The sequence below is a fragment of the Schistocerca americana genome, chromosome X (assembly GCF_021461395.2).
Source record: "Schistocerca americana isolate TAMUIC-IGC-003095 chromosome X, iqSchAmer2.1, whole genome shotgun sequence".
NCBI classification, from domain to species: Eukaryota; Metazoa; Arthropoda; class Insecta; order Orthoptera; family Acrididae; genus Schistocerca; species Schistocerca americana.
The window spans coordinates 163,190,299-163,216,893 of record NC_060130.1 but is presented as its reverse complement, the minus strand read 5'-3'; the positions used below and the strand labels follow the sequence as shown (position 1 = coordinate 163,216,893).

At 41.1% G+C, this 26,595-nt stretch overlaps 1 protein-coding gene across 1 annotated transcript in view; it reads left to right on the top strand.

Moving 5' to 3' along the window:
• The first annotated feature begins 3,275 nt into the window (after nucleotides 1-3,275).
• LOC124555884 overlaps nucleotides 3,276-26,595 on the top strand; it is a 242,730-nt gene continuing 219,410 nt past the window's right edge. The window contains exons 1-4 of the mRNA XM_047129945.1: nucleotides 3,276-3,313; nucleotides 5,814-5,882; nucleotides 6,318-6,386; nucleotides 23,514-23,594. Coding sequence (XP_046985901.1) covers nucleotides 3,304-3,313; nucleotides 5,814-5,882; nucleotides 6,318-6,386; nucleotides 23,514-23,594 — 229 coding nt within the window. The 5' untranslated portion in view covers nucleotides 3,276-3,303. The remainder of the gene's footprint in view (nucleotides 3,314-5,813; nucleotides 5,883-6,317; nucleotides 6,387-23,513; nucleotides 23,595-26,595) is intronic.

Genomic DNA, 26,595 nt, shown 5'->3' with positions numbered 1-26,595 from the left:
TAATCTTTATAGCAATTGCATGTCATTCTGAAATGAGCATGGTGAATTTATAAATAGAATCTTTACCAGTAAAATGTTACGATTGTCTTCATCTTCTTGCCTGCCCCTTCGCCCTTCCTGTTTTCTTCCTCATCTCTTCTCCTTTCGTGCCTCCTGTCCCTTTGTCCTAATGTGCATTGTACCTTTCTTTTTGTACTCATTTCACCACACAACGAGATTGCTCAGCATGTCCTCTGCTAACTAACCTATTTCATTTTCATTTTCCTTCATGTCACTGTTTATGCTTTTACCCTTCTTTTGCATTTGATATATATTTTTTTAAGTAGATCTCTCTGTTATGTTTATTTGTTTAGAAAGAGTTCAACATTTGCAGTGTTTAAAATTTTGTTACATATCCACAGATACTGGAGATGTCCGCCAACCACCATCTAGGGCATCAGTTAGTGTTACAGCTCGGACTGAAGATATAAAAGGTGGTAAGTTGTGTTCTTGAAATTAGTTGTTGACCTTTAATTTTGCTGTGTTTAAAGACACAATGTGTTTTTAAACCTAAAGCAAGAAATGCATTGGTTTTGACATGTAAAATAATCTTTTGTAATGTATGTATAGTCCCAGCTCATATCTTAAGAATGAGCATTCAATGGAAATCATGATATTCTCTTAACACGAAATGTTATTAAAAATTACTCATTTGGTATCACTAGAACAGCTTTGCTTAATTGATAATAATCAAAATTAGTTTCATAATGATTTTGTACTGTTTTAAAGACATTTCTAATTTGTGTTCAATTTGTGATACATTAATTATAGAATAAACTAAGAGAGTTGACTGAAAAGTAATGCCTCCACCTTCATAACTCTCCAACAGTTGGCAGCATTGGTATGTTCTGTAACCTCTTCTCTACAACTCCAGTTGGCGGGAAGCCTTAGCATTGAATGGTTGTGTTGTTACAGTGTAAAGTATAGACCCCTGCGCAAACTGTCGGTCAGTGCAATATAAACAACGTGCAGTCATTGAATTCTTGACAGCAGAAGGTGTCACCCCAAACGAGATTCATCAGTTTATAATGATTGTATTGATGTGAGTAGTGTACGTCTTCGGGCGAGTAACTTTAAAGATGCTGAGGTGGGAACATGTGACCTGCATGACAAATAAAGAGTTGGACATCCTGTGACAGCAGCCACCGAGTTTCACAAGCAAAATCTTGACAGATTGATTCAGGATGATCGTTGTATCACTCAGAGAGAAATTGCAAGCGCAATTGGCATTTCACAAGAATGTGTGGGTCACATTATTGCTTTGCTTGGCTATCGGAAGATTCGTGTACGATTGGTACCCCAGATGCTGACTACTGAAATGAAAGTGCACAGACTTGAAATTTCCCAGGAACTCCTCTCATGTTATGAGAATGAAGGTGATGCCTTTCTCCATTCAATTGTGACAGGAGACAAAATGTCAGTCTATGGAATATCGACACGACATGTACCTGGGAAGCCATGTCTATGGCCCTCTGGGTCTCGTGGATGAATAGCGTGAGCTGGGTTTCACACGATCATCTTTTTTGAAACCAATGCTGATTCTTGCTGAGTAGATTTCTAGTCTCTAGAAAAGTCATTATATTCGAACATAATACTTGTTCCAAAATTCTACGACTGATCGACGTTAGAGATATAGGTCTATAGTTCTGCACATCTGTTCGACGTCCCTTCTTGAAAACGGGGATGACCTGTGCCCTTTTTCAATCTTTTGGAATTCTACGCTCTTCTAGAGACCTGTGGTACACCGCTGCAAGAAGGGGGACAAATTCCTTCGCGTACTCTGTGTAAAATCAACTGGTATCCCATCAGGTCCAGTGGCCTTTCCTCTTTTGAGCGATTTTAATTTATTTTCGTATGTGTATGTACTTACCTTTGTACTGTTGGTTTCTGGATAAGTTTCTACCATTAAGTGTATCTGTATATTTCATTTCCAATTTTGTTCCAAATCCACAGGAGTTCCAGATAACCGCTCCGCTCCATTTAAAGGAACAGTTACTGTGAAGAGAGAGCCTGAATTTGAGACAGGCGGTAAGTTGTATAGCTGAAATTATTTGATGATCTGCACTTATCAGTGCTAACAGGCAACATGCATGCTCATTGCTCACCCTGCCCCCAACCCCAATTTCCCAAAGCACCCTACACCATACCCACCTAGAACTCTCCACACAGCACACACCTTCCCCATCCCACCCCACATGCTTAACACCTAACATCCTCCATACCACCCTCATACTACCTAGCTGTCTCTAACCTACCCCACACGTCCTTCCCATCCATGGCCCAGTCTTTCTGTCCCCGGCCCACACCGCCCAGCACTCCTGTACAGTGCCCGCCTCACTCGCCCAGCCATCCCATCTGTGGCCCACGCCGACCAGTCGTCCTGTCCATGACCCACGCCACCCTGCGGTGCCGTTGTCGGCCTGCGTTGCCCTGCTGTCCCCTTACAGCCTCGCCATCCCACCCTGCCCTGCCCCCAATATCCCAGCTCAACCTCCCTGCACCTAATTAACCAGGCCACCCTCTATGCCTCGCCCTGACCTTACAATTGGTCCCTGCCCCCACTTTCCCATTCCACCCAAGCCTCTCGTGCCCCAGTTTCCCTTCCCACCCTTGCCTCATTTGGCCCCAATAACCTTTCCTGCCACCACTTGGCCTCCCACCCATGCTTCCCTTCATGTTACTCCCACCAATGCTGTCCTGTCATGCTACCTCTAGCCCTGCCCTGCCCCAAGAACCAGCCTGGGCCAACTCTTGCCCCACCCTCCCACACTGCCCTGCCCATGCCACCACTCTCCCACACTGCCCTGCCCATGCCACCGCTCTCCCAGCCCACCCCACTCTCACACTCTTCTTTTTCTCAGGATCCACAGATCAGGTCTCTCTACCTACTCCATTTTTCCTCATTCTTCATATCCCCTTTCATTCTGCACTTTTCCCTGTACTTGCCAATTCTGTTCTATCTCCTCCCACTCTTCAGGCATATCCTCCCACTCCCACATTCTCCCATCTCCCTTTTGGCTGAAACATGTTTCACCCTCTTATTCTTCTCTCTGGGCTTCTTTTGCTCGCTTCTGGTCCACTATTATTTCGTACTTCTCAAGTGTGTTCGTATTTATTTTCCTTGTACTCTTGGTTTCTTATTCAGTTTCTGTGAAGTTGATGTGTCTATTGCTTTACTAATTTTTTTACAAATTTGTAGGTTCTGTAGACATCCGCGCGTCTCCTTTTACAAGATCACTTAGTGTGACGAGAGAGACTGAAGCTATGATAGACAGTAAGTTGTACATTTGAAATTATTTGGTGAACTGTGATTATTATGCAAGTAGACAATGTGCTAGCCCATTGCATCTAGTGTTATTAAACCTGTTCGGAATTTCTGAAATTTCGTTATTAAGATCGCATTAGTCAAGCGACATAAAATAAAATAACTTCCATTTCAGGAGAAATCCTTCGTTGTTTTTGGAACAACTCATGAAATTGGTACTAGCTATTTTTTAATTATGTGTCTGTGGAAATTATGATACTGAAATACTACATATGTATGTGGGAAAGCACTCCGCACATATAATCTTTATAGCAATTGCATGTCATTCTGAAATGAGCATGGTGAATTTATAAATAGAATCTTTACCAGTAAAATGTTATGATTGTCTTCATCTTCTTGCCTGCCCCTTCGCCCTTCCTGTTTTCTTCCTCATCTCTTCTCCTTTCGTCCCTCCTGTCCCTTTGTCCTAATGTGCATTCTACCTTCTGTGATAACCACTCAAGCCATTCTCTTCTTGGTCATGAAACTGTCAAAAAGGTGGTGTAGCAACTGCAGTAGGCGGTGCTTCTGTCGGGTGTGCAGCCTTGGCCAGTAGTTGCTGCACCGTGTTGAGTAGTGCAGGAATGGCATCTAACGCTTGCGGCTGTGGCGCTTCAGCAGGGGGTGGGACAGGATTAGTGGGCATATTGGAGGACACAAATGTAAAAAATTAATAGGCAAGCAATCTAAATAATTTCAAAATCAAAGAAATTTTCTACAGCACCCACCTGAAAACACTGATCAGCAAAAACGACAAGAAGCTGTTAGAGCAATATGTGCTCCTCCAAAGTAAAGACGAGAGAATGAAAGTGCCAGCACAAAAAACATACATATTTCTGTGGCTGTTGGCACGTAGCTCGCTTGAAGACTTGTTGCAAGTTGTTGGGTCTTGCCCACTCATCTCGTATAGAGGGTGCCTAAGGAATGCTGTGTTCTCGGAATGCTATACAATAATCCAGGCAAATAACATTAGAAGTTTTATTTCTATGAAGCAAATTGACAATACTTAACTTGTATTGACAATGGTGTCGCAAACGATGGGCGACCTACAACATAAGTCCAAGTTATTGCTATACAAAAGTTTCCTGCAAGTTGACACACAACACTGATAACTGATCTGGGAGTGCCGGTCTACAACTCTATACTGTCCACTAATGCCCATATAGAGAGCCGATCTGAGCGACCGAGGCTGGCAGGAGGGGCGCTTACGTCCACTTCGGCTCAAGGGTGCTCCTGTTGTGGTGCAGTCCTAATCTGCACACCATTGGCTGATGTCGTTTTAGCGCCTTCTCTGGTCTTCCGTTCTTTGTCGTCGTTCCAGTGCTTATGGTTACGCCAGAACAAACTACATAGTAGAGCTGCTTGTCCCCAGGAAATAAAACAGCTGCTGTACTCCTTTGTATTCAGCTGTGCTGTGCTACAGACACAGCAGGGCCATGTTGGCTACTGTTAAGTCCGTTAGTCATACATACTGTTATTCCTGCAACCACCAAGAAAGTTGCTGACCATCATAAAGAATCTCTCCATAGAATGCCCGCCGAAATGGTTGAACCTGCTGCATGTGTAACTATGTAAGTGGCACACACAAGCCATGCCACAGTGTTACAAGCAATGGTTTGTTGGGTTTATTTCCTTAACACTGAAACGGTTGATGAAATTTGGTGATGGTCACAAGCTTGTGTGTGTGAGTCAATACTGAAATTATGAAAACAGTGTATGTTTTTACAATAAGTGCAATTTGAAGTTCCCATCTCTTTGACTCGGACCCCCAACCCCATTTCCCTTGCTCAAGACATCTCACCTGATTACCCAGCCCCCCCCTCCCCCCAAATTGCTCCTTCCATTCTCTCAGTCCTCCCCCCACCCCCACCCTGCAAGAAAATGGCTGATCCATTCTACCCTACACCAGGTTCCCTGGAATTGGCTGACACTTACCTGGCTTATCCCCCCCCCCCTCCCCCAACACACACACCTCTAAGTTTTTCCCCACTCACTCCTATCTCCACAATCTCTCCCCCCCCCCCAAAAAAAAATCAATCTCTCTCTCTCTCTCTCTGTGTGTGTGTGTGTGTGTGTGTGTGTGTATGTGTGTGTGTGTGTGTGTGAGTGAGTGAGTGAGTGAGTGAGTGAGAGAGAGAGAGAGAGAGAGAGAGAGAGAGAGAGTGCGTGCGCGCGCGCGCGCACGCTAGGCATGTATCCTTCCAGCCCTACTTATTCCCATCCCTTACCATTGCTGGTATGTTTTCCTCCCTTGTGCTGTCCATATTGGGACTCTTTTCCAGCCCCTTCCTTCACTATATCATTAGAGCCTTCTCCATTCCTTTTCCATGTGTAGTATGGTTTTGTTCCAACCTTCTACTGTTGGTTTATTATGTTCTTTTCAATATGTAAGTGTATGTTTGTATTGTCTTTAGATAGATTGCTTTCAATAGTTTTTTGCAGAGTTTCTAAGTGTGTTACAAATCCACAGGTGCTGCAGATGTCCAGCCATCTTTGCGTGAAAAAAGTGTGTCAAAAGAGATTGAAAATCTGACACAAAGTAAGTTGTGTACCTGAAGTTATCTGATGGTCTGTAACTATGGCTTTGCAAGCCGACTGGGTAGTTGCTAATTACATCTATTGTTTGTTGACCTAGTCATAATTCTGCAGTCATTCCCCCCCCCCCTCCCTCCCCCCTCCCCCCTCCCCCCAGGTGTGTATCTGCCCAGCCCTACTTATTCCCATCCCTCACTATTGCTGGTATGCATTCCTCCCTCATGCAGTCTATATTGGGACTCTTTTTCAGCCCCTTCCTTCACTATATTACTAGATTCTTCTCCATTCCTTTTCCCATGTAGTATGTGTGTGTGTTCCAACTTTCTACTGTTGGTTTATTGTATTGTTTTTAATATGTAAGTGTATGTTTGTATTGTATTTAGATAGACTGCTTTCAACAGTTTTTTGCAGAGTTTCTAAGTTCGCTACAAATCCACAGGTGCTGCAGATGACAACCCATCATCACGTGAAAAAAGTGTGCCGAAAGAGATTGAAAATCTGACACAAAGTAAGTTGTGTACCTGATATTATTTAATGGTCTGTAACTATCACTTTGCAAGTGGACTGGGTAGTTGCTACTTGCGTCTATTGTTTGTCAACCCAGTCATGATTTCTGCAATTTCATTATTAAGATTGTAGTAGTCAAGCCATCGCATTTCTCTTAGCAGACTGAATAAAATCTCGTTTTTCGTCATATACTCTTTCAATCTCTCGGATACATTTTTAGTTGGTAGGCATATATATTTTTTCTGTCATTGGTCTTGGTTTTGTGTCAATCTTGGCAGTGGCAACGAATTTACTATGTGCTTCATGGTAGTTTATCTGGATTCATGTTTTCTTGTTCATTGTGAGGCCTACTCCTGCATTATATGTATCTGGTTTTGTTTTGAGATCCCAGTACTCACATAACCAGAAACCTGTCCTTCCTGCTGCTGCACTTCACCAATTTCTACTATATAAACCTTCGTCCTCAAGGGCCCAGCATTCATTTGCTGGATACAGGCTTGGCCACCCTGGGGAATGGTAAGTACCGCCAGTCCTCTTTTCACCGTAAGCTCTGGGCATGCTTCAGTGACCACCATGTGGTGTGATGGTGGAACATTGTGTGTGACAGGGAATGGGGATCTTAGCTTGACCGTCCAGATTGTGAGGATGGCCAAAACCTCTATAAAAAACCTCCAATCTCAAGACGTGCTGCATGCTGATGAGATGCATGGCTGTTGATGTGAAACAGTCATTAGTGGGCAACCTCTGGGGAACCTGGAGTTACATAAGGCCTACCTAGACACACAGGGCTCTATCCAGATAGACTTTTCTTTCCCTAGCTGCTTGATAGAACCTTCAAAATTCTGTCCTCCTCCCAGTGGAAAGGGTGGGCCGCTGGTAGGTACTAACATCCAATAAAATGAGGGGGCTCGTGTAGCCAGTCCTCCTGGCTCAGGAGTTCCTTCCAAAAATTTTGTCTGTAGTAACAGAATGGATGCTGGTAATCAGAATGTCTTTAATACTGGAAAGGAAAGAGGATAGCTTCAATAAAGTTTTGCCTTTCTATATTCATAAAGGCTTAGAAGGCATTACTAGCACTTTAAAATTAGTCAAGCAATTGTGTTATTGGTCACTGCTGGTAGAAACTTCTAGTTCCCAACAAGTTAAGATCCTGGAGAAAGCTCAATGCCTTCGGGAACATGCTATTTAAACTGAGATACACACCACCTTGAATTACAGCAAACATGTTAGGACATGCAGTGATCTGGGGGATGTTCCCAAGGAGGAATTGAACGATGAGTGGGCTCCAGAAGGTATAATTGACATACGTGCAAAACTTTGTGAAGAGGGTAGATGGGGATCTTCTGAAATCCATCTCCTTTATCGTGACATTCAATAGCACGAAACTTCTTGAGCACATTAAGGCAGGTTTTGTTTACCTAAGCATGAGGCCTTATGTCCCAAACCCAATGCGCTCTTTTAAATACCAGTGGTGTGGTGATACTACTCTTGAGTGTCATGGAGATATCAATTGTGACAAATTTGGTAAGGTTGCCCATGAAGGAGTCACTTGTTCACCTCCTTTGAAGTCTGTGAATTGCACTGGGATTCAGCCTGGCTGGAGTTGTGACTGCAGCATGTATCTTGAAGAACAAAAGATACAAAAGGTTAAGACTATGAAGTACATCTACTATGGTGAGGCCAAAGAGATGTACAAGGCCATGTTGCCCCAAACAGTCACTACCTTGTTTGCTTAAGTTCCTAAACAGCCAGTGCAGAAATCCAATACTGTTACATGAATTGATGTTACTACTGGCAGTACTAGTACCTGCATTTGTCAATTCACTAGTGCTGCTGCAGTTATATTGAAGTCTGTCCCTCCCCCAAGAACATCAGAAAAGGCTATGGTTGCCGACATTGCATGGGTCCTTGCTCCTCCAAAGATTGTCTGGCCCATCGTCCAGCACTGCCACTACCATTACCACAGTTCTGGCTCCGAATCCTCCTCAGACAAAGAAGTCAAAGTTGAAGGTGAAGAAGCACCCACTGACGGAGATGGGAAATACATAGTCCAATGATGTGACATCATCCTCTCTGATGTCTCTCTCGACTCTTCTTCAGAGGTGATGGACCTTCATGGCAGTCTAGGGCAATCATCTTGCCTCAAGGCTGAGCATCCAACTGTTGCGGGCTCCCCTCCTTGACAAAAATTCTTGGGTGATTGTGCTACACCCATGATAGATGCACCCATCCTACAGCAGAACACTATTGGGTTCAGGACAGATCTGGAGGAACTGAAACTCCTGGTACAGGAATGCCCTGTGTGCTTGTGTATGCAGGAAATGCATTTTAAAACTTCTGATGGCCCTGTACTACAGGCGTATACCCTCTTACCACAAGGACAACCTGACTGGGGGAAGGCAGAAGGGAGGGGTCACTGTGTTTGTCAATAATGTGCGTCAGACCTCTAATCTCCCACTGGCTACTGACCTACAAGTAGTTGCAGCTGAAATCCACGTGTATCAGAGGATGACTGTTTGCTCACTTTATGCCCACAAGATACAGTAGACTCTGAGGCTCTCATAGATTGTATGGAATAACTCTCCCGACCATTTCTTCTACTGGGAGATTTCAATGCCCATCATTTCTTGTGGGGCTCAACCTCTATTTGCCTTCAGGGTTATGTTTTGAAGAGCCTCATGATGTCTCACGAGCTGTGTGTCCTCAACTCAGGCACTCCCACTCATTTCTGTGCTGCTACTGGGTCTTTTTCGGCTATTGATTTCTCTCTAAATTCTCCAGCTCTAGTGGACTCTGTTCAGTGGGAAGTCATTGACAACCTTCATTTCAGTGAACACTTCCCACTCTGCATTCATCTAGTGGCTGGAACATTACCTGCACAGGAGCCACCAAAATGGATCGTCAGCAGGACTATCTGGCTATTGCTCCAAAAGCTAGCTACGTTTGAACACTGCAACAGTGTCCAGAAACAGGTGGACCACATCACAGTGTGATGTATCATGATACTGACTTATCCATCCCATAGTCCTCAGGTCATCTTAGGAGGCAACCTGTTCCTTGATGGACTAGTGAGCACTGCTCAGCAATCTGGAACAGGCTTGCGGCTCTTCGACAGTTTAAGTACACCCCAACAGCAGACAACCTCACAGCCTTTCACGTTGTGAGAGCCAGGGCTCGATGCATCATTAAGGAGAGCAACAACAGACAACTTCACAGCCTTTTGGGTTGCGAGAGCCGAGGCTCCATGTGTCATTAAGGAGACCAAGAAAAGGCCATGGCAAGCATTCCTGGAGTCCATCAACCATCCCCCTTCTTCACTGATAGCAGTATTGCTGAAATAGGTGCGTCTCCAATCAACGCCCGGAGACATCGCTCAGATGATGGCAGAGCATTTTGCAGTGATTACTGTCTGTGCCAGCCAAGATCCAGTGTTTTGCCCCAACCATGCGACTGCAGAGAAGTGCAAGTTGAACTTCAGCTACCACAATTCTGAGTCTTACAACTGCCCTTTCTCCATGTGGGAGCTGGAATCAGCACTGTCTGAGACTATTGATTCTGCACCTGGTCACAACCAAATCCGGTACTGTGTGCTTTAACATTTGCCAGCAGCTTCACAGGAAATCCTCCTGGAATGTTTTGATTTTATATGGCAGACAAGCAACTTTCCCAACTTTTGGAGAGAGGCAATTCTGATACCTCTCCTCAAACCAGGAGAGCACTGCATGTGTCCCAGTAGTTACCGGATCTTCATCTTAATGAGCTGTGTAGGAATGGAGCAAATGATGAACCATCGTGTGGAGTCCGGTGATTTCGGTCCATTGTCAACAATCTGACCCTACTAGAGGTGGCTGTTTTCCTACATAAACAGCACTGTCGTGACATATTCTTTGAAATCAGTAAGATGTATGACACTACTCGGAGACACAATATTCTTGTGCGACTCCATCTGTGGGGCTCTCATGGCCACCTCCCCATTTTCATATGGTCCTTCCTGTGTAAGCGCTCTTCTAGGTCTCGAGTTGGTGGCGTGCTGTTGGATCATTTTGAGCACCAGAGTTGTGTTCCTCAAGGTAGTGTCTTGGACGTTGTCCTCTTTTTCCACAGCCATAAACAGTATCGCTTCTGTGATAAGAAGTCCTGTATACTGATACTTGTTTGCATATGATTTTACCTATACCTTTATCTGTATCACCTCCACTTTTGCAACAGTGACCAGTCAGTTGCAACTTACAGTGCAGAAGTTAGAGGAGTGGGCTGGAAAGGTGGGTTTTCAGATAAGTGTGTGTGTGTGTGTGTGTGTGTGTGTGTGTGTGTGTGTGCGCGCGCGTGTGTGTGTGTGTGTGTGTGTGTGTGTGTGTGTGTGTGTGTGTGTGTGTGTGTGTGTGTGCATTTTAATCATCCTCGTTGTATTTTTAATTCACCTGACTTGCAGATGAGGGACACCATTCTAAATTTTAAACTCTCATTGAGGTTTCTGGACCTTATTTTTTACTCCAAATTGTTGTGGTTACCGCACCTGAGAGAGCTGAAAGCCAGAATCCAGAATATTATAAAGTGCTTTAGCCACAGGTCTTGGGGAGCAGAGGGCACTTCTGCTCCAGTGTTATAGGGCTTTTGTGCATTCATGGCTAGACTATGGATGTGTGCAGTTTATTGGTCAGTAAGGCCTTCTTATCTGAAGATTATTGACGCTATCCATCATGAGGAGATTAGACTGGCCACAGGTGCCTACAGGCCTCTATGCTGAGGCTGGGGAACTGCCACTCTTCGTCGATGGAAGTTTCTCATGGTGCATCACTCTTGTAAGTTTCTTGCAGTTATGACTTCACCTGCATACCATACTGTTGTTCATCCACCTCTGGAATGCATTTTCTCTAGTGTCCACTAGCAACAATGCCATTTGGGATCTGTGTGCAGTGTGTGCTGGAGTCACTTGGTGTGGAACACACACACACCACCATTCTGGGATTTTAACTGCCTGCCACCACGGTTACACCAGAGGTCCAGAGTAATTTTAAATTTGGTTGTTTTCTCTGATCGCGTCCTCAAGGGCCGACTGCCTTGAGACTTTACCATTTTCGACGCAAATTATATGCGATCTTCCAGGCACTGGAGCAGAAGGCATGTGCTTCAGGTGTTAAATTCCTTGTCTGTTCTGATTCTCTGAGTGCTCTTCACTCTCTACAATGCTTTTACCCAGCAGATAAAGCAGTCCTGAATATCCAGGATGCTCTCTTCAGCCAGGGAAGGTTTCTTTCTGTTGGGTACCATGGCACATGGGTATTGCGGGGAAAGAAAGGGCAGAGGTAGCAGCCAAGAAGGCATGTTGTGGTCCTCCTCCTCCTATTTAAGTGTGCCATCCCCCTGCATACTATCGTCTTGCTGTTGCAATACAGAGTCATGTGTTGATGGGAGGAGGAGTGGCTGAAAGTGACAGATAATAAGCTGCATACAGTAAAGCCCACTATGTGGCCATGGCATACCTCCTTTCAGCTACAAAGACAGGATGCAGTCCTCCTTAGTCATCTTCACATAAGCCACAGTCCTCCTATACATGACGTTTTGATCCGGCGTGACGACCGTCTAATGTGTGGTGCTTGTAGCGTACAGACCACTGTCGGCCACATTTTAATACACTCTTTTATTTTTGGACCAAAGGGCAGCAGCAGATTTGCTGCAGATCTGCCCTCTACTTTAAGTGACATTCAAACAAATGTAGTGAGGCTTTTAAGGGTTTGTTATTTCTCCAACTTGTTTCCAGTAATTTTAGGGAGATGTTCTTAATGAGGGTGAATGGCTCACCTATGTTTTTTGTAAATTGTTAGCCAGTCACATATCCCTGTGCCATAGTTTTAGATCTGCTGTCTTTTTTTTCCTTCTGTTTTCTTCCCAGGTGTAGTATCTGCCGCTATTTCTCCTTTGTTTTACGGCATGTGATATGAAGTGCTTGTGTGGATCAACACGAGTGCTGGAGTGAGTGAGTGTGCCAAAGGTTGTAGCACTTTTATCCATATTCAATTCTGTTAATATTTGTGAGGTCACTGACAACTTCCCCATTTACATGCTTCAATCCACAGTGACAGATTTGTTATTTTTATGATTATGATATCATTCTGTTTCATGCATGGAGATTTGAAAGGAGTGACTATTTTACCTCAGGAATATTTTACCCAAGGCATTGCCATGATGTTTAGACCATACAGTAGAACTGCATGTCCCCAGGGCCTAAAATCAGCTGCCGTTCTCCTATGCAGTTAGTTGGTTAGTTACTTGTTCCATAAATCAATAGAACAGCTATTCACACCATGGGTGGTTGCTGAGTTATGGGAATATTTTAGGCCATTGCGGAGAGAGTAGATGTGAGAGAGGAAATGCTGACATAATCCACGATTGGTGTTGCCAGCACAACCATTACTGCTAGGTTGTGGCAGCAAAGGAAAAACAGTAAAGTCGACGTGAAGTATTCCAGACTGAGCCAATATGTGACAAAGATGCCCAGCTGCCACCTTTTCTTGCATAACTTATAACTTGGTCTCATTTTTTGAATGTATTCCTGATGTACTGTAATCAGCAACAAGATTGATTGTCCACCTTTGAAATTCAAACACTGAGTCTCAAAGAGTGTGCTTGGTCAGAATTAAGGAAATGGCCATTTACAGCTAGTGAGCTTTTATTGGCTGGCGACTTGCTATGTTATCCAACAGCCAGCGCACTAACACGTAATAAGTTTACAGACCAAAGCCTATGAAACATTTGAAATTCATAAAATATTGTATTATAAAGTATAAACAGGCACAGAAGGTATAAATCAGTCGGTGTGAGAATTTCATTCCTCTCCTCCTAAATAGCAATTTTACCAACACTCATAACATCAACTGAAATAACCAAATCGCAAATCCATAAACAAATGAGAAAGAAATTTCAAATTTTTATGTTGTATAATAGACATATTAGGAAAAGTAGTGGGTTTTGCCACTAGTAATACTGTAGGGTATGTAATTTAAAAGACTGTAACTTTTGCTAATGATGTAAGGGGTTATTGAGCTATTCCCCAACACACTACGGCCTCAAATTATACCTTAAAACACATAGTTTTGAGAGTTCTTTTATTTTATGTCCGCCTCATAAATAACAAAAATTTATAGCCTACATAGTGAAATAAACTGAAAACACTGGAATACGGTGAAAATTGCCAGATGGTAAGATCTCAGATGTTTGTAACATCTTGCATGTTTGTTTTCCACTTGCAGCCAGACATAACACTAATGCAGTGGCTTCTAGCATATACAGTGATAAACAACAAACTTTCTTGGTGCCATGTTCCAGTGTACAGCTAATGTGACCGGTGTGTAGTGACCACGGCTTCCACTTATGTTCAGTCTGTATAGTTATACCTTGTACGCCCTTTACTACTGTATATTAATTTTACTTACAGTAGATCTGCTCAGAGCCTGTCGACAGAATCTGGAATGTATCGTGCCTCTAACAACTGCAACCGACATAGGCTTCTCCATTTGCTATGTGTGGAATCACAATTAAAAAAGACGTGTTCAGTAAACATATGTGCAATGGATTTTTCGTATATTATTTGAATGCATGATGTCTGTTCCTTTGAAAGAACAGACACCACACAGATCCCACAGCCGTGAAACACCATAAGTAAATTGAAGGGGGACACTGCCAGCAGCTGCATGGGACATTAAGCGGAATCTGTGGCGATGAGCAAAAATGTGTACTGGACCGGGATTCGAACTCGAGATCCCGTGCTTACTAGGCAGGTGTGGTAAACACAGCGCCATCCAAGACACAGTGTTATCGCACTTCACGGACTATTTCAGTACGATTCCACAAATGCGTCCGACCTCCTGTGGGAATCTCTAAGTAGCGATCAGGAGTGTAATGGACATGGCTGCAGATAGGTAGCGCTCGGTGGGAGTGTGGATCGGCCGTGAGGTGTACTGTGATAGTTTGTGCAGTTGCAATAACGCTGTGTCCTGTATGGCGCACTGGTTACCGCACCTGCCTAGTAATCATGAGATCCCGGGTTTGAATTCCAATTCGGCACACATTTTGATTCATTGCCACTGATTCTGTTTAATGTCCAGCTGCAGCTGATAGCAGTGTTCCCCCTCCAATTTTTCGTATCCATTGCAGTCCTGAATGGTGTTTAATGTGTTGTGATGGCAGACAGATTCTTATAAATGTAACAGATTTCTGGGACAGAGAAACACTAAAATCACTGCAGACTTAACGTTATTTCATATTAATTGTTATAAATAAGTACCTGTTGTGAAGGAAAACCTGTGTGTATACACATGCTTTCACGAAACCTGCTGTTTTTACACTAGAGCAAGTGACAAGTTTGACATGTAAACAATGCACATTGGTAATACTACAGAATGGTCCACTTTGACTCCTCAGCGCAGTCACAATCTAATAACTATGTGTCTGTCTAGGGACAGCAAATCTTGGTGCCAATTGGGTGAGCCAATCAATTGCACTCGGCTGACTTTGGGTCTGCAGCTCGTAGCGCTTTCTGGTGGCAGACAGTGAAAGCTCACAAACAGTAGTCTATACTGCTGGGTTGTTTTGGTTATTGTTATTTGTTTATGGGAAGACAACTCTCATGTGAAAAATGGAAAAATATAGTTGCAGTCTGTGCACTGCAACATATGGCATTAATAAAACCATATATCAGCTAGTTGTCCAAGATACAGGGGCGATAATCAAAATTTTCCCAATGAATTTGAAACTCGCTTATGCAGAAAATTATGGAAAGAACGATGTTGCCATGACGTTCTTCTCCTCTCATACCAAATATATGTGTAATGTATTCCAAATTACATCAAAATCGGAACTGATGAAATAAAAATACTGTATATGTATTTGAACAATCTGATACGGAATGCCTTAAATGTCTCATTTGCTGCATGTACAGTTTAACATCTCATTTCTGAGACATTTATAAGTTTAAAACCTGTCTCAAAGAAACATGTCTTCATTAGCAATGAAAATTTTCTTTGCTTTTTATTTATCAGCAAAAACACTAATGGCAATCAGATGCCATGGCAGTTTTATTCAAAAGCTCACAATGATGTACAGTACTAAAGTAATCTTCATAATCAATAATCATGAATTTCTGCAACAAAATTTGCAACTTACTAGCAATTTATGCGAAATATCTTTACCAAGAAAATTTCCTAGGTCACTACCACTGAGGGCACTATGAAGACAGTTCACCCAATTTTCAAAATGTTAAAATGTTTCGTACTCTAAGAAAGCTATGTACAGGATTGCCACAAGTTCTAGAAATCGGAATTTCAAATATGTCAGGGAAATTGGGGAAATATCGGGTGGGGGGAGCAGAAAAATCTAGTTTTTGTCTCAGTAGATATAATGGTTTGTTTACTGAGATATCGTGCATCGTCACTGGTTGGGCGCAACTTAGTACGCGCATGACTTCCCTACTCCCTCATTCTTACTACTTCTCCCCTTTCTGCCATTCCCCTCAGCTTGCAGTCACTGCTGCCACCACTTCTTGCCGCTAGCCTAGCAGCTGCTGATTAGAAGCAGGGAGGCATGAGGAGTGGTTTGTTTGGACCTGAGTCTCAGAGACGGTTGACGCAGCGGCCAGAGATGGCGGTCATGTGTGTACAAGATGTGTCTGAGTGATTGTATGAATATGTGTGTGCTGTTGTTTTCTGACAAAGGCAATAACCAAAAATTTAGTTGTTAGAGAGTGATTGTCTTTTCTATGTGCCTGTCTGCGGCTCAGCGATCATCTTTACGGTGAGCAGCTACTTATTTTTATTCCTACTGATTCTCAGAGTATTTGCGCAACTTACCTGTTGCATGGAGTGATCACCATGATCTCATTTCATTAACATGGTGTCTGTGGCATGAGTGGACTTCCATAACAGCCCAAAACTGCAGGTCATTTCTACAGATATCTCTATAAAGGATATGGCGTGCTGATCTGAAGCCATTCGGTTCCCATTAATGTGCAGGCCCTGCCCATCGAATCTAGTCTCACCGATCTGCCCGCAGTCCGGGTCTGTCCATATGTCGCATAATGCATCGGATTTTTGTGGTTTCCCTGGACTAAGGACTGCAGTGCTCCTGGACAGGCCAGAGGCCACGGGCGATGGATTTCAGGAATTGCGACTGTCTCACCACAAGTACATTGTACAGAGTGGCATTTCATAGACATTCTATTTATTCTAGTACATTCTGACACTTCAGAAGTAGTTTATATATTAGAAAGTATGGAAAATAAGAAGAAGAAAATTGTGCCAGTTGCTGGTAGTTTGCATGCTATGTACTCGTGTATTTCTTGAAAGAAAAACCATACAATATCTGTAAAATAATAGACGTAACACAGTGGGTAGTAACTCACAATAACGAACATAGTAGAATCAACATTTTACTGGCAGTCACCTATAGTGTTTGTTTAGACAACTGTTCCCTGTCTTATACGCTTCTTTCAAGAGGCCTACTTTTTTCCAAGGTTATTTCTGAAACTAGTGAAGGTATTTTAAATCTGTCTTGCGGCTCCAACGAAATGCGTATTTTTGTCACCAAGTGAGTTTCGCTGTATTGAAATAAAATAATATCAGTGGTCTTAATGAAACAGATATACCATTTCCCTTGCTTTCTCCATCTGAAAATAGTTCATTACAAAAGATGTTGCAATGTTAGTACTTAAGATTTTTGCGCACACCTTTGGAAATACAGAAGTCCTTATATATTTTTGTTAACTTACGCTGTTAGTTACCCTCGATCTCAAAATTTGTCAGGGAAAAATGCTAAAACTTGTCAGGAAATTAGGGAAATATCAGGGAGTTTCACTTGGGGAAACTTGTGGCGACCATGATGTATAGACCATCCTATAGTAATAGACTCATTAACCTAACTAGCTTGTATCACAAAGACTGTCCACTGAATTTGATTCTTCACTCCAGTGCAATACACCAGTAAATACTTCTGCACCTCCAGGGTTTTGAAATATAATTACAAGGCTTTATGTTATTGGCAGATTCAACCTACAGAAAGGAATTTTACATAAAAATACAAAGCTACTTGTAAACTGCTGTAGTTGTATACTAACTTCTCGAGAGAAGTTACTTAAAGGTCAAATTCAGCTCCAGGTTAATGAAAGAAACATGTGTCCATGACATTTGTGCAGCCATCAGTGATAAACATAGGATTCAGACCAATCTATTTATGTAGTCTGTAATCTGAAACTTATAGTTTTAGTTAAGGTAATAAGAACTGGAACACTTTCCTTGTGAAAAACTGCTTGTAGTTTGGAGAAAACTTTCATTTGCTTCTAGTTATGGGGTATACTGTTGAGAAAATTTTGTTAAGTCCTTCATTACTGTAAACTGTAGGTCCTAAAAACTGCATAAGCAGCCTAGGAACTTCGATACATCTTCAGTAATTAACATACAATTTTGAATTTCACGTGGAATGAATCAAAAGCTCCTTGTCCTAAAGGCCACTTAAGCCTTGACTATCTACCATCACGAAGTTCTACGAGCTGCTGATCCATAAAACCCGAAGTCAGCCGACCACAACTGATCAGCAACGAGATTTGCTGTACCTAGACACAAATAGTAGATGGTCACGACATTCTCTGATGTGAAAGTTGTTACCGTTTGACAGTTAGAGTGATACTAGCGCTCCAGGCGGTGAGAAAGCAGTCAGTCACATGTATCGTTAGGATAATGGTTGTTTCTAATTATTTTCTACTTCATTAATGGAGTAGTTACATTTTTGTATTCTATGCATTAGTAAGTCAACAAGAGACACAAATTATTGTGAAATACATCTAAAAATAGCCGAATCCGCTGACACAATGACATAAGTTGCAACTCGTTAATGAGGAAATACTTTTGAGTATGTGCGTGTATACTGGCAGGTTATTCCACTGAAAACAAGAGAATGTAAACACATTTCATGCATGGGAAGCATATATTTCTGTTGTTGTCTGTTGTTATTGTCTTAGGCACTTTCCTTGATTCTTGAAAATTTTTTATGGAGTTCTCCCGTTCTTACACCTAACTTGACTTTTTAATACGTGAGTGTTTTTGTATATGTAATTACTTTTGCTTCAAAAGTGAACGTGTTAAAGATTTTCACAAGTTGTGGCTCAGGTTTAGCAACAATTGTGAGATTGGTTCCTCCTGTGTTGGGAAACAGTTTTATGACTTTTGACAATTTATCATCATGTTTGTTAGGTTTCCCCTTAAGCTACAGTTCTGGTGGCTTATTTGATATGTCAAATAATGTGAGTATTACATTCCATATAAGTTTCCTTCTTTCCACCGATTTGGCTGAAAATGTAGTGAACAAAACTGTACTTCGTTGGGTAGGTATACAAGGTCTTTCTGTAAAAGGTCAGGTCTTCTGGTAGTTACTGGCAATTCGGTGTTGTTAAAGGAAAATGGCATTATTCAGTAAATGTCTGTATGTTACAAGAGAATAGTATATAAACCGTCCTGTAATGCACCATTTCTGATCTCCGAGGGTCCTTACAAAACTAAATAATCACAGATGTGGTGTAATTTTGTAGTTACTATCGATTGTTATGGCACCACGTACATTCCTTATTATAATAACTATGTTACAAATCAATGATGCACTCATGCGACATCGTGTTCAGAAGTAACATTTGCTGCCTGCTTGGGGCACCACTATCAGTGGGGATAACAAGATAGAGATGGAGTGGCACAGTGAATAAGGAAAAGTTTACAAGCAATACACTAGAGGTCACTGCACTCATATATTACCAGAGTATGCTTCACTGCCATTGGCTACAGTAGGAAAATGCACACCCCCACATGTTACAGTCTGACGCCTTTCACTGTACTTCACAGTTTTCGGTTTAATTACCAATGTTGGTCAATTTTTATTTTTTTTATGGGTAAGGACCAAGGAAATATCTCTCAAAAACATGCATGTTGATGTGTAATTTGTTCTCGTAGCATGTCAAAAAATAGCTTGATTACCTTGTACCCAGATAACAGCGTTAATTTCGTGACGAGTTTTGATTTGCTGTTACATATCTATGATTTTTTAAGAGCTGATGAAATTTATTACCACAAATTATTGTGTAAACAATGTATTGCATGTTTAATTTCCTTCACTTACACAGATTTTAAACAATTTATTGCTGAACATTAAGATTTTTAATCATATATGCCAATTACACATGGTTTTGCTCATATTTAGGTTTTAATGTTTTCCTCATTTCTGCATTTTTCTCAATTTGTTGTTTTTTAAGGCTGGACCACACAAAATCTATTTTAAGTTTTTGTGTAGACATTTGTCAGTGGAACATGAGGAGTTCCCCAGGAGAGATTATTTTGGGTTAGATTTGAAACTTGCTTTGCTACCTGTCAGACATTTTATGGTATTGGACAAATGATAATAAATTTTTGTTGCTGAATGTTGACCTCCTTTCTGAACCACTGACATCTTGAGTAATGGGAAATAAAGATCATTTTTGCCTCCAGTGTTGTCTGTATGGACATCACTGTTCTTATTAAATTGTGATGGATTATTTATGATGAATCTCATTAGTGAATGTATATGTATTGGATGGCACAGTTAAAAATACCTAGTTCCTTGAAGTGGTACCTACATGACATTGGTTTGGGAACACCACACATTATTCTTATTGCTCACTTTTGTGCAATCGGTACTTTGTTTCTAAGTGCTGAGTTACCCAGAAAATTATTCCATAAGACATTGAATGGGAATATGCAAAATATGTCAGGAAATTAATTAATTTGTTTCGACATTTGACAATTGTGTGAAGAGAAAACGTAAATGAACTTAATTGTTTGAGAAGCTCAGTAATACACTTCTTTCAGTTAAAATTTTCATCAATATACGCCCAAAAAATGGGAGCATTCTACCCTATTCGCTGACTTCTGCTCAGGTGCTACATCAATTGTTGGTATGACTCTGTATGTTGTAACAAAACTGAATATACTGTGTTTTTCTCAAAATTTAGGAAGATTCCATTTTCTGAGAATCACTTATAATTATTTGTTAAATGTCACTTACAATTTCTACTGTTGCTTTCTATCTGATGGGAATTATTATAACACTAGTATTGTCTGCAAAAAGTACCAATTCTGTTTGTTGGGTGTTAAGTGGAAGATTATTCACATATATGAGGAATGGGAGTGGACCCAAAATTGAACTTTGTGGGTCTCCCATTGTGATCTCTCCCCGGTCGCTCAAACTTTCTACCCTTCCGACATGTTTGAATCATTCAGCACACTTTTTGCATTTTGTTTTCTATGTATGATTCAATCTAGTTGTGTGTATGCTCATCAGTTCTATAAAACTTGAGTTTTTGTAAGAGAGTAACATGATTTACACAATCAAATGTTATGGAAAGTTCACAGAAAATGCCAACTGGCAATATTTTATTACTTGAGACATTTACTATTTGATGAGTGAAGGTGTAAATAGCATTCTCATTTTAGCAACTCTTCTTGAATCCAAACTGTGATATGCTAAGTAAACTGTTTCTACTCAAGTGTGAGACTACTCTTGAATACATTACTTTTTTGAGTATTTTGGAAATATCTGTCAGTAAGGAAATTAAACAATAATTCTTTAAGTCTGTCTTGTTGCCTTTCTTATGAAGAGGTTTAACAGCTGCATATTTTACCCCGTGTGGGAAAAATTCCCTGTTCCAGTGATGCATATTGCATATGTAAATTGAATTTGACAGTAATATCTCTTTCTATATATTCATCATCTCATGTCACCTCTTTTAAAACAATGTATCCTATTCTCATTAATAATTGTATGAACCTGCCTCAGAGTGGTGAAGTACAATATTGTTTATTTACATTAATTGTGCATCATGAGGTAGAGCATTAACAATTGGGTAAACATTAATTATTTCAGCCTGAAAACTGTATACAAAAATGTTATCAATCAGTGTCCTACTATCATGCTGCATATGAGTTGAAAAATTGACTACAGAAATTAAATTGAAACACCCAAATATTGATGATAGGTCATTTTTCCTGTCCCTATCTTTTAAAAAATCTACTTTGAAATCTACCCAAACTGCTAACTGTTCTTATCTGACAGGTAGCTCAATAATGCATCTAGATTTCTCATAAATAACTGAAATTTCCCATAGAGGACATCTGTAGGCTGTTAAAAGTGTCAGAGAAGTATTCTGCAGCAGGAACTCGTAAGCACAAGCGTGTAGATTGTGATCAACAAAAAACTATTTGTTTCAGTGATTGTTGACTTCGTGTCCAACTTTTACACACATTGCAACTCCTACATTTTCCATGATAGTATTACTTGGAAGTGATACTAGTCTATAGCCCCTGATACATAACTTTTCGATCCCAGTTATTATGTGATATTCAGAGACGCACAGAACATCTAACATTCAGCTGTGCTGCATGACCATTGTAGCAAGACTATGTTGGCTAATGTTAAAAGGCCAGCTAAATGAACCATCCAGACTGTTGTTCCCACAGTTACTGAAAAGATGTTAATCATCTTTAAGAAGCTCCACCAATTACCCACCAATGTTGTTGAACCTACTCTATGGCTATCTGTGTCATTTAGCCACACAAGCCAAGCCACAAGTTTCGGGGGATGTGTTATTTAAGCCGTGTAAAGTGACTTTGCCTCCAGTGGTATTATTAGGCTTAAAACTTAAACATTTATGAAATTCATTTGACCCCAGTTCCCGGCCTGGTATCCCCACTCCATTTTCTCAGTTCACGCACGCCCTCCCACAGAATTGGCTGGCACAACCTGTCCCAATGCCAGTGTCTCTGGCAGAAGTCCATGTTGGGGATTTTTCTCTCTCATACATTCTTGAGCTTTCCGTGCTTGGACATGGTATATTAGAGTATGAATGCTTGGAGGAAGCAAGCTGTGGTTGAATGGAGAACTGTGGGGTTTGGAGGGCAGGGCCGCCCTGTCATGCAGCAAAGCAAATTTGGAAACAGTTAAAAATTTCTCAGAAAAACCAAGCAACCACCAACTTTTGTAATAATGGTCAGTTTGCAGCATCTAGAACATGTCAATAACAGAAAAAATGTATTGTAACATTTAAAAACTATGTCCAAATTTTATATCAGTTGATGTCACTTAATGTTAAAGTAAATGTTAACTCACTTTCCAGACACTCATGAGAAGATATCATTTTCTGAAAGCTGCTGGACGTACTAAGTGTATGCCCCTTACTCGTTATGTTTCGAGTCATTCTCAACCAACTGTAGAAACTTTTTGGATTAATAATTAATTCTTCTACATCCCAGTTATCCAGTACTTTCACCTTTCCTGCTGTCTCAACTTTCGCTTCAGCAAAAGAGAATTGTCTTACAGGCAGGAATCCATTATGTCACCTAATGTACATCCGACAATCTGATGAATACACATGCTGTGTACGAGCTCAAGTTGCTTCCAGTGTTGCATGCAGACTTAGAGTGGACATTTGGGCCATTCAAGTATGGGGTGATTGAATGAGCGTGACAGAAGTCGAATGCAGGTGCTCCCTGCATCCAAAATGAATATATTACTATCTGCCGGACTTTTGTGTAACAGTATGCTGCAAGCATTTCAAGCAAGCATAAAGGCCGGATGCAGACATCTACTGCCCCCTCCCTCTTCCCCCCTTCCACCTCTACATACCCGGAAACTGCCCCCCTCCCCTCCCCTCCCCTGCCGTATTATGTCACTGCAGTATCATCTCCAGTTTTTCCCGTCCACTCCTATCACCACAATTCCCACCTCCCCATCCTGGCTAGGCATGTGTCATCCAACCCCCACTCGTTCCCACCCTTCAAACTATTCTCTCGAGCATTCCACTCTCTTGCCATCCATTTGTGCCCTCTTTCCTTGTTTGGTTCCCTCCCAGTATCATTAGATTTAATCACTCGTCCTTTTCCTCCTTGTGTGTGTGTGTGTGTGTGTGTGTGTGTGTGTGTGTGTGTGTGTGTGTGTGTGTTTTCCTTATGCTGTTTGTTTCTTGTGTTGATTTTACTGTGTAAGTCTGTATGTACTGTCCATATTTAGATAGACTTCTTTCAACATATTTTGCAGAGTTCCTAATTTTGCTGTAAACCTACAGGTGTTGCAGATGTCCACCCATCTTCACGTGAAAGATCAGTTAGTGTGTCAAAAGAAGCTGAAGATGTGAAATACAGGCCTAGTAAGTTTTATACCTGAGAGTATTTTATGATCTGTAACTGTCACTTTGCAAGCAGAGATGGACTAGAAAATGTGGCATCTGTTTTTGATGAAGTTAACATCAAACTTTTTGCTTGTTTGTAAATGATTAGACTTATAAATTTAAAGGGTTGTTGTGCTAAGAACATAAATGCAAAGCCTCAAAGTTTACTTATTTTCTAAAAAAGAAGTGGTGATTTGGGAGTTTTTTGACTCTAATGTTTGCTTTTGCAAAAATTTCGCTCCCCCCCCCCCCCCCCCCTCCCCCAAAGGTCTCTCCTTGTTTCCTTCTTTTGGCTGTGTTTAAGCTTCCAGCCGATGATGGTTTATTTTGAGAATCAGCGGTATTTTCCCACTGGTGAACAGAGTGCTTCTCTGATTTGAAGTGTTTATCAACATTATTCTTCTTTGCCCATCCAATTCGATAATTATGAAATCTCCAGAATTTTGATTATGACCTTTCATTGCCATTCATAGCTGTGTGACCCATGCTTGACAACTCTACAGATAGCACTGGGAAAATACTTGGCGTAAGTAGAACCAAAAATATCTCTATTTACACAGCTAGGGGAAGAGTTTCAGTGTGGTCTAAAAATATTTATCGATTTTGTTTTTCAGTCACTGTAATGCAGAGTTCCAGACTAGAGTATTGCACATGTGTTCCATATATGCGTGCTATTTACACTGCTTTTTTTGTGTGTGTGTGTGTGTGTGTGTGTGTGTGTGTGTGTGTGTGTGTGTGTGTGTGTGTGTGTGTGTCTACGACCCAGCGACCCAGGACAACTGGGAGATCAGGGAAGAACCCAGGAATTTTTTCATCTGGGAGAAAACCGGGAAAAACTTGGGAATTTTTTAGAATTCTGGGAATTTTTCATTGTTTTAGTCTTCAGTTACATTTTTGTAATTTTGACTGGTAAGAACCGATACTCTAACAAAGGATATTATTGTACCCCACTACTGCAGAATAATACTTCAACAATAAAAGCTAAACGAAAGAAAAAAATGAAAATAACTTAAATTGCAAAGGAAATGCGCCATATACAACAACGACACACACTGCTCATGCAAGCATCTGCCAACAGCAAAATGTGTCAAAGGCTTTAGGAAGACTATACAATGCTTCATAACAACAAGTTGCCTCCGATGAACGTGAAGTCACAACAGTTTACATTAGATTTGTCTTAGCAGTTATGAGCGGGCTCATGTGCATGTGCAGTTGAGTCTCGTTTGAGCAGGAATGTGGCTGTTGGCTGTGCAATCAGTTGCAGCAAGCAGCTAGATGCTAGCGGGAAAAGGGGGTGCCAAATTCATATTCTTGAGGAAAAAACACTTGTTTCACAAAGCGCCTAGCATTCAGCGCATGTTTGTCTGTCGATTATTCATATGATTTTGAAAGACTTCCCTGTTGGTTTTTGAATACATTTTAAGTTGATTTCGGTATAAATCATTAATCTATTTTTGAATGCGTGTATAGTGTGCGTGATGTCTCTGTTAGGAGAATCCTTGTCACATCTAGAAATGAACTTTCCGGAGACACAAGGGGACGGGGCTATACGAGCTGAGCGGAGTAAAGCCGAATGGATGAATGCCAATCACTGTTTGATTATGTGGTTGATTGGGTTTGTGAATGATCCGCATTGTTATAATTACTAGCGAAATCCATAGATTCAGACTACCAGAGTGGAAATAAACGACTGACAGGAATAACAGGTGAGAAAGATTACGTATTATCTTCTCAGTGTATCCAAGAAAACGTATTTATGACAGAAAACTTTTGGCCAGATTGCTACACTAGTAAGGACCAGTTATACAGTCCCTGGCTAGCAGCCACGTAAGTTCTGTTCTGTAAGTAACGCAGAAAATGTGTTGTACGAACTCGTAATAATGCCTAACCGGAAAATAATCATGGGATAAGTAAACCTGTGATTCTGGCAGGCTTGGTGAAGTTAATCGGTGAACAAATTTTGACAATGACAGGAATAGCTGCAGAATTGGTGATGACAAGATTGTTTGTTAGAACGAGGAAGAATAAGATGATTCCAAATTTGTATAAAAATTTCTTAATACTGTTTTTAGATCTCATTCTTGAGAAGCTGGTGTGTATGAATGAAATGTGAAACTATTTCCTAACATAAAGCTTTTTTCTTGTAGCAGGCTTAACAAGCATTTGATATTGGTACTTCGGGAATTATATTCTGTCATATTATAAAAATGTCCATTTGTGCCAAAGCAGTCTCGTTTATTTGGTGCGTGTTACAAAATTGCTGCAGTATTAGAAAGACCTATTTTGTTTTATCTAGCAGACAGTGACAAAATAGACGTAATCAGTTCGAGAAACCACACCAGTCTTGGGTACTATTTGTGTTAACAGCTTTTTGAATATTAGATAATGATATTTCGATTTTTCTTGTAGCAAAACGTTTGACGATCTTTCACAGAAAGGAAAGCACGCCATGTAATGCTGTAGCAAGATTAGAGAGAAAAAATGCTACAAGCTAAGGATTGAAGAAATTTGTACTTTCTTGCTTGTCTCTTGTCTTTATTGGTTTTATGTATTCTATATTTCATTTCACAGAAAACAGCAAGTTATTAGCTAATAGGCAGTAAAGAGTGCAAATTTTCTGAAGAGTTCTTGTTCTCCTGTTTACAAATAATCCCATCTGCTATCGAGGTGGTGTTGTTTTTTTATTTTATTTTTTTATTTTTTTCAAAAAAAGAGGAGCAGGCTGCTACTACCAAACTGGCCGACTGGGAGCAGGAGAGGCACCACAGGACGTTTCAATTTCCACTGTCCAGAACATAGTTTGATGGCATCCATTAGAAAATATACACATTTCCATTCCACAGAGCGAAATACAGTGACGTGCGATAGAAGAATGCTTTATGAAGAGGTGTGGCACTACACTTTTGCATGCATGTCGTACATTTCCTCGAATACACGCTTCATGTTTCAGACTTTTCAGAAAGATGTGCACTACAAGATG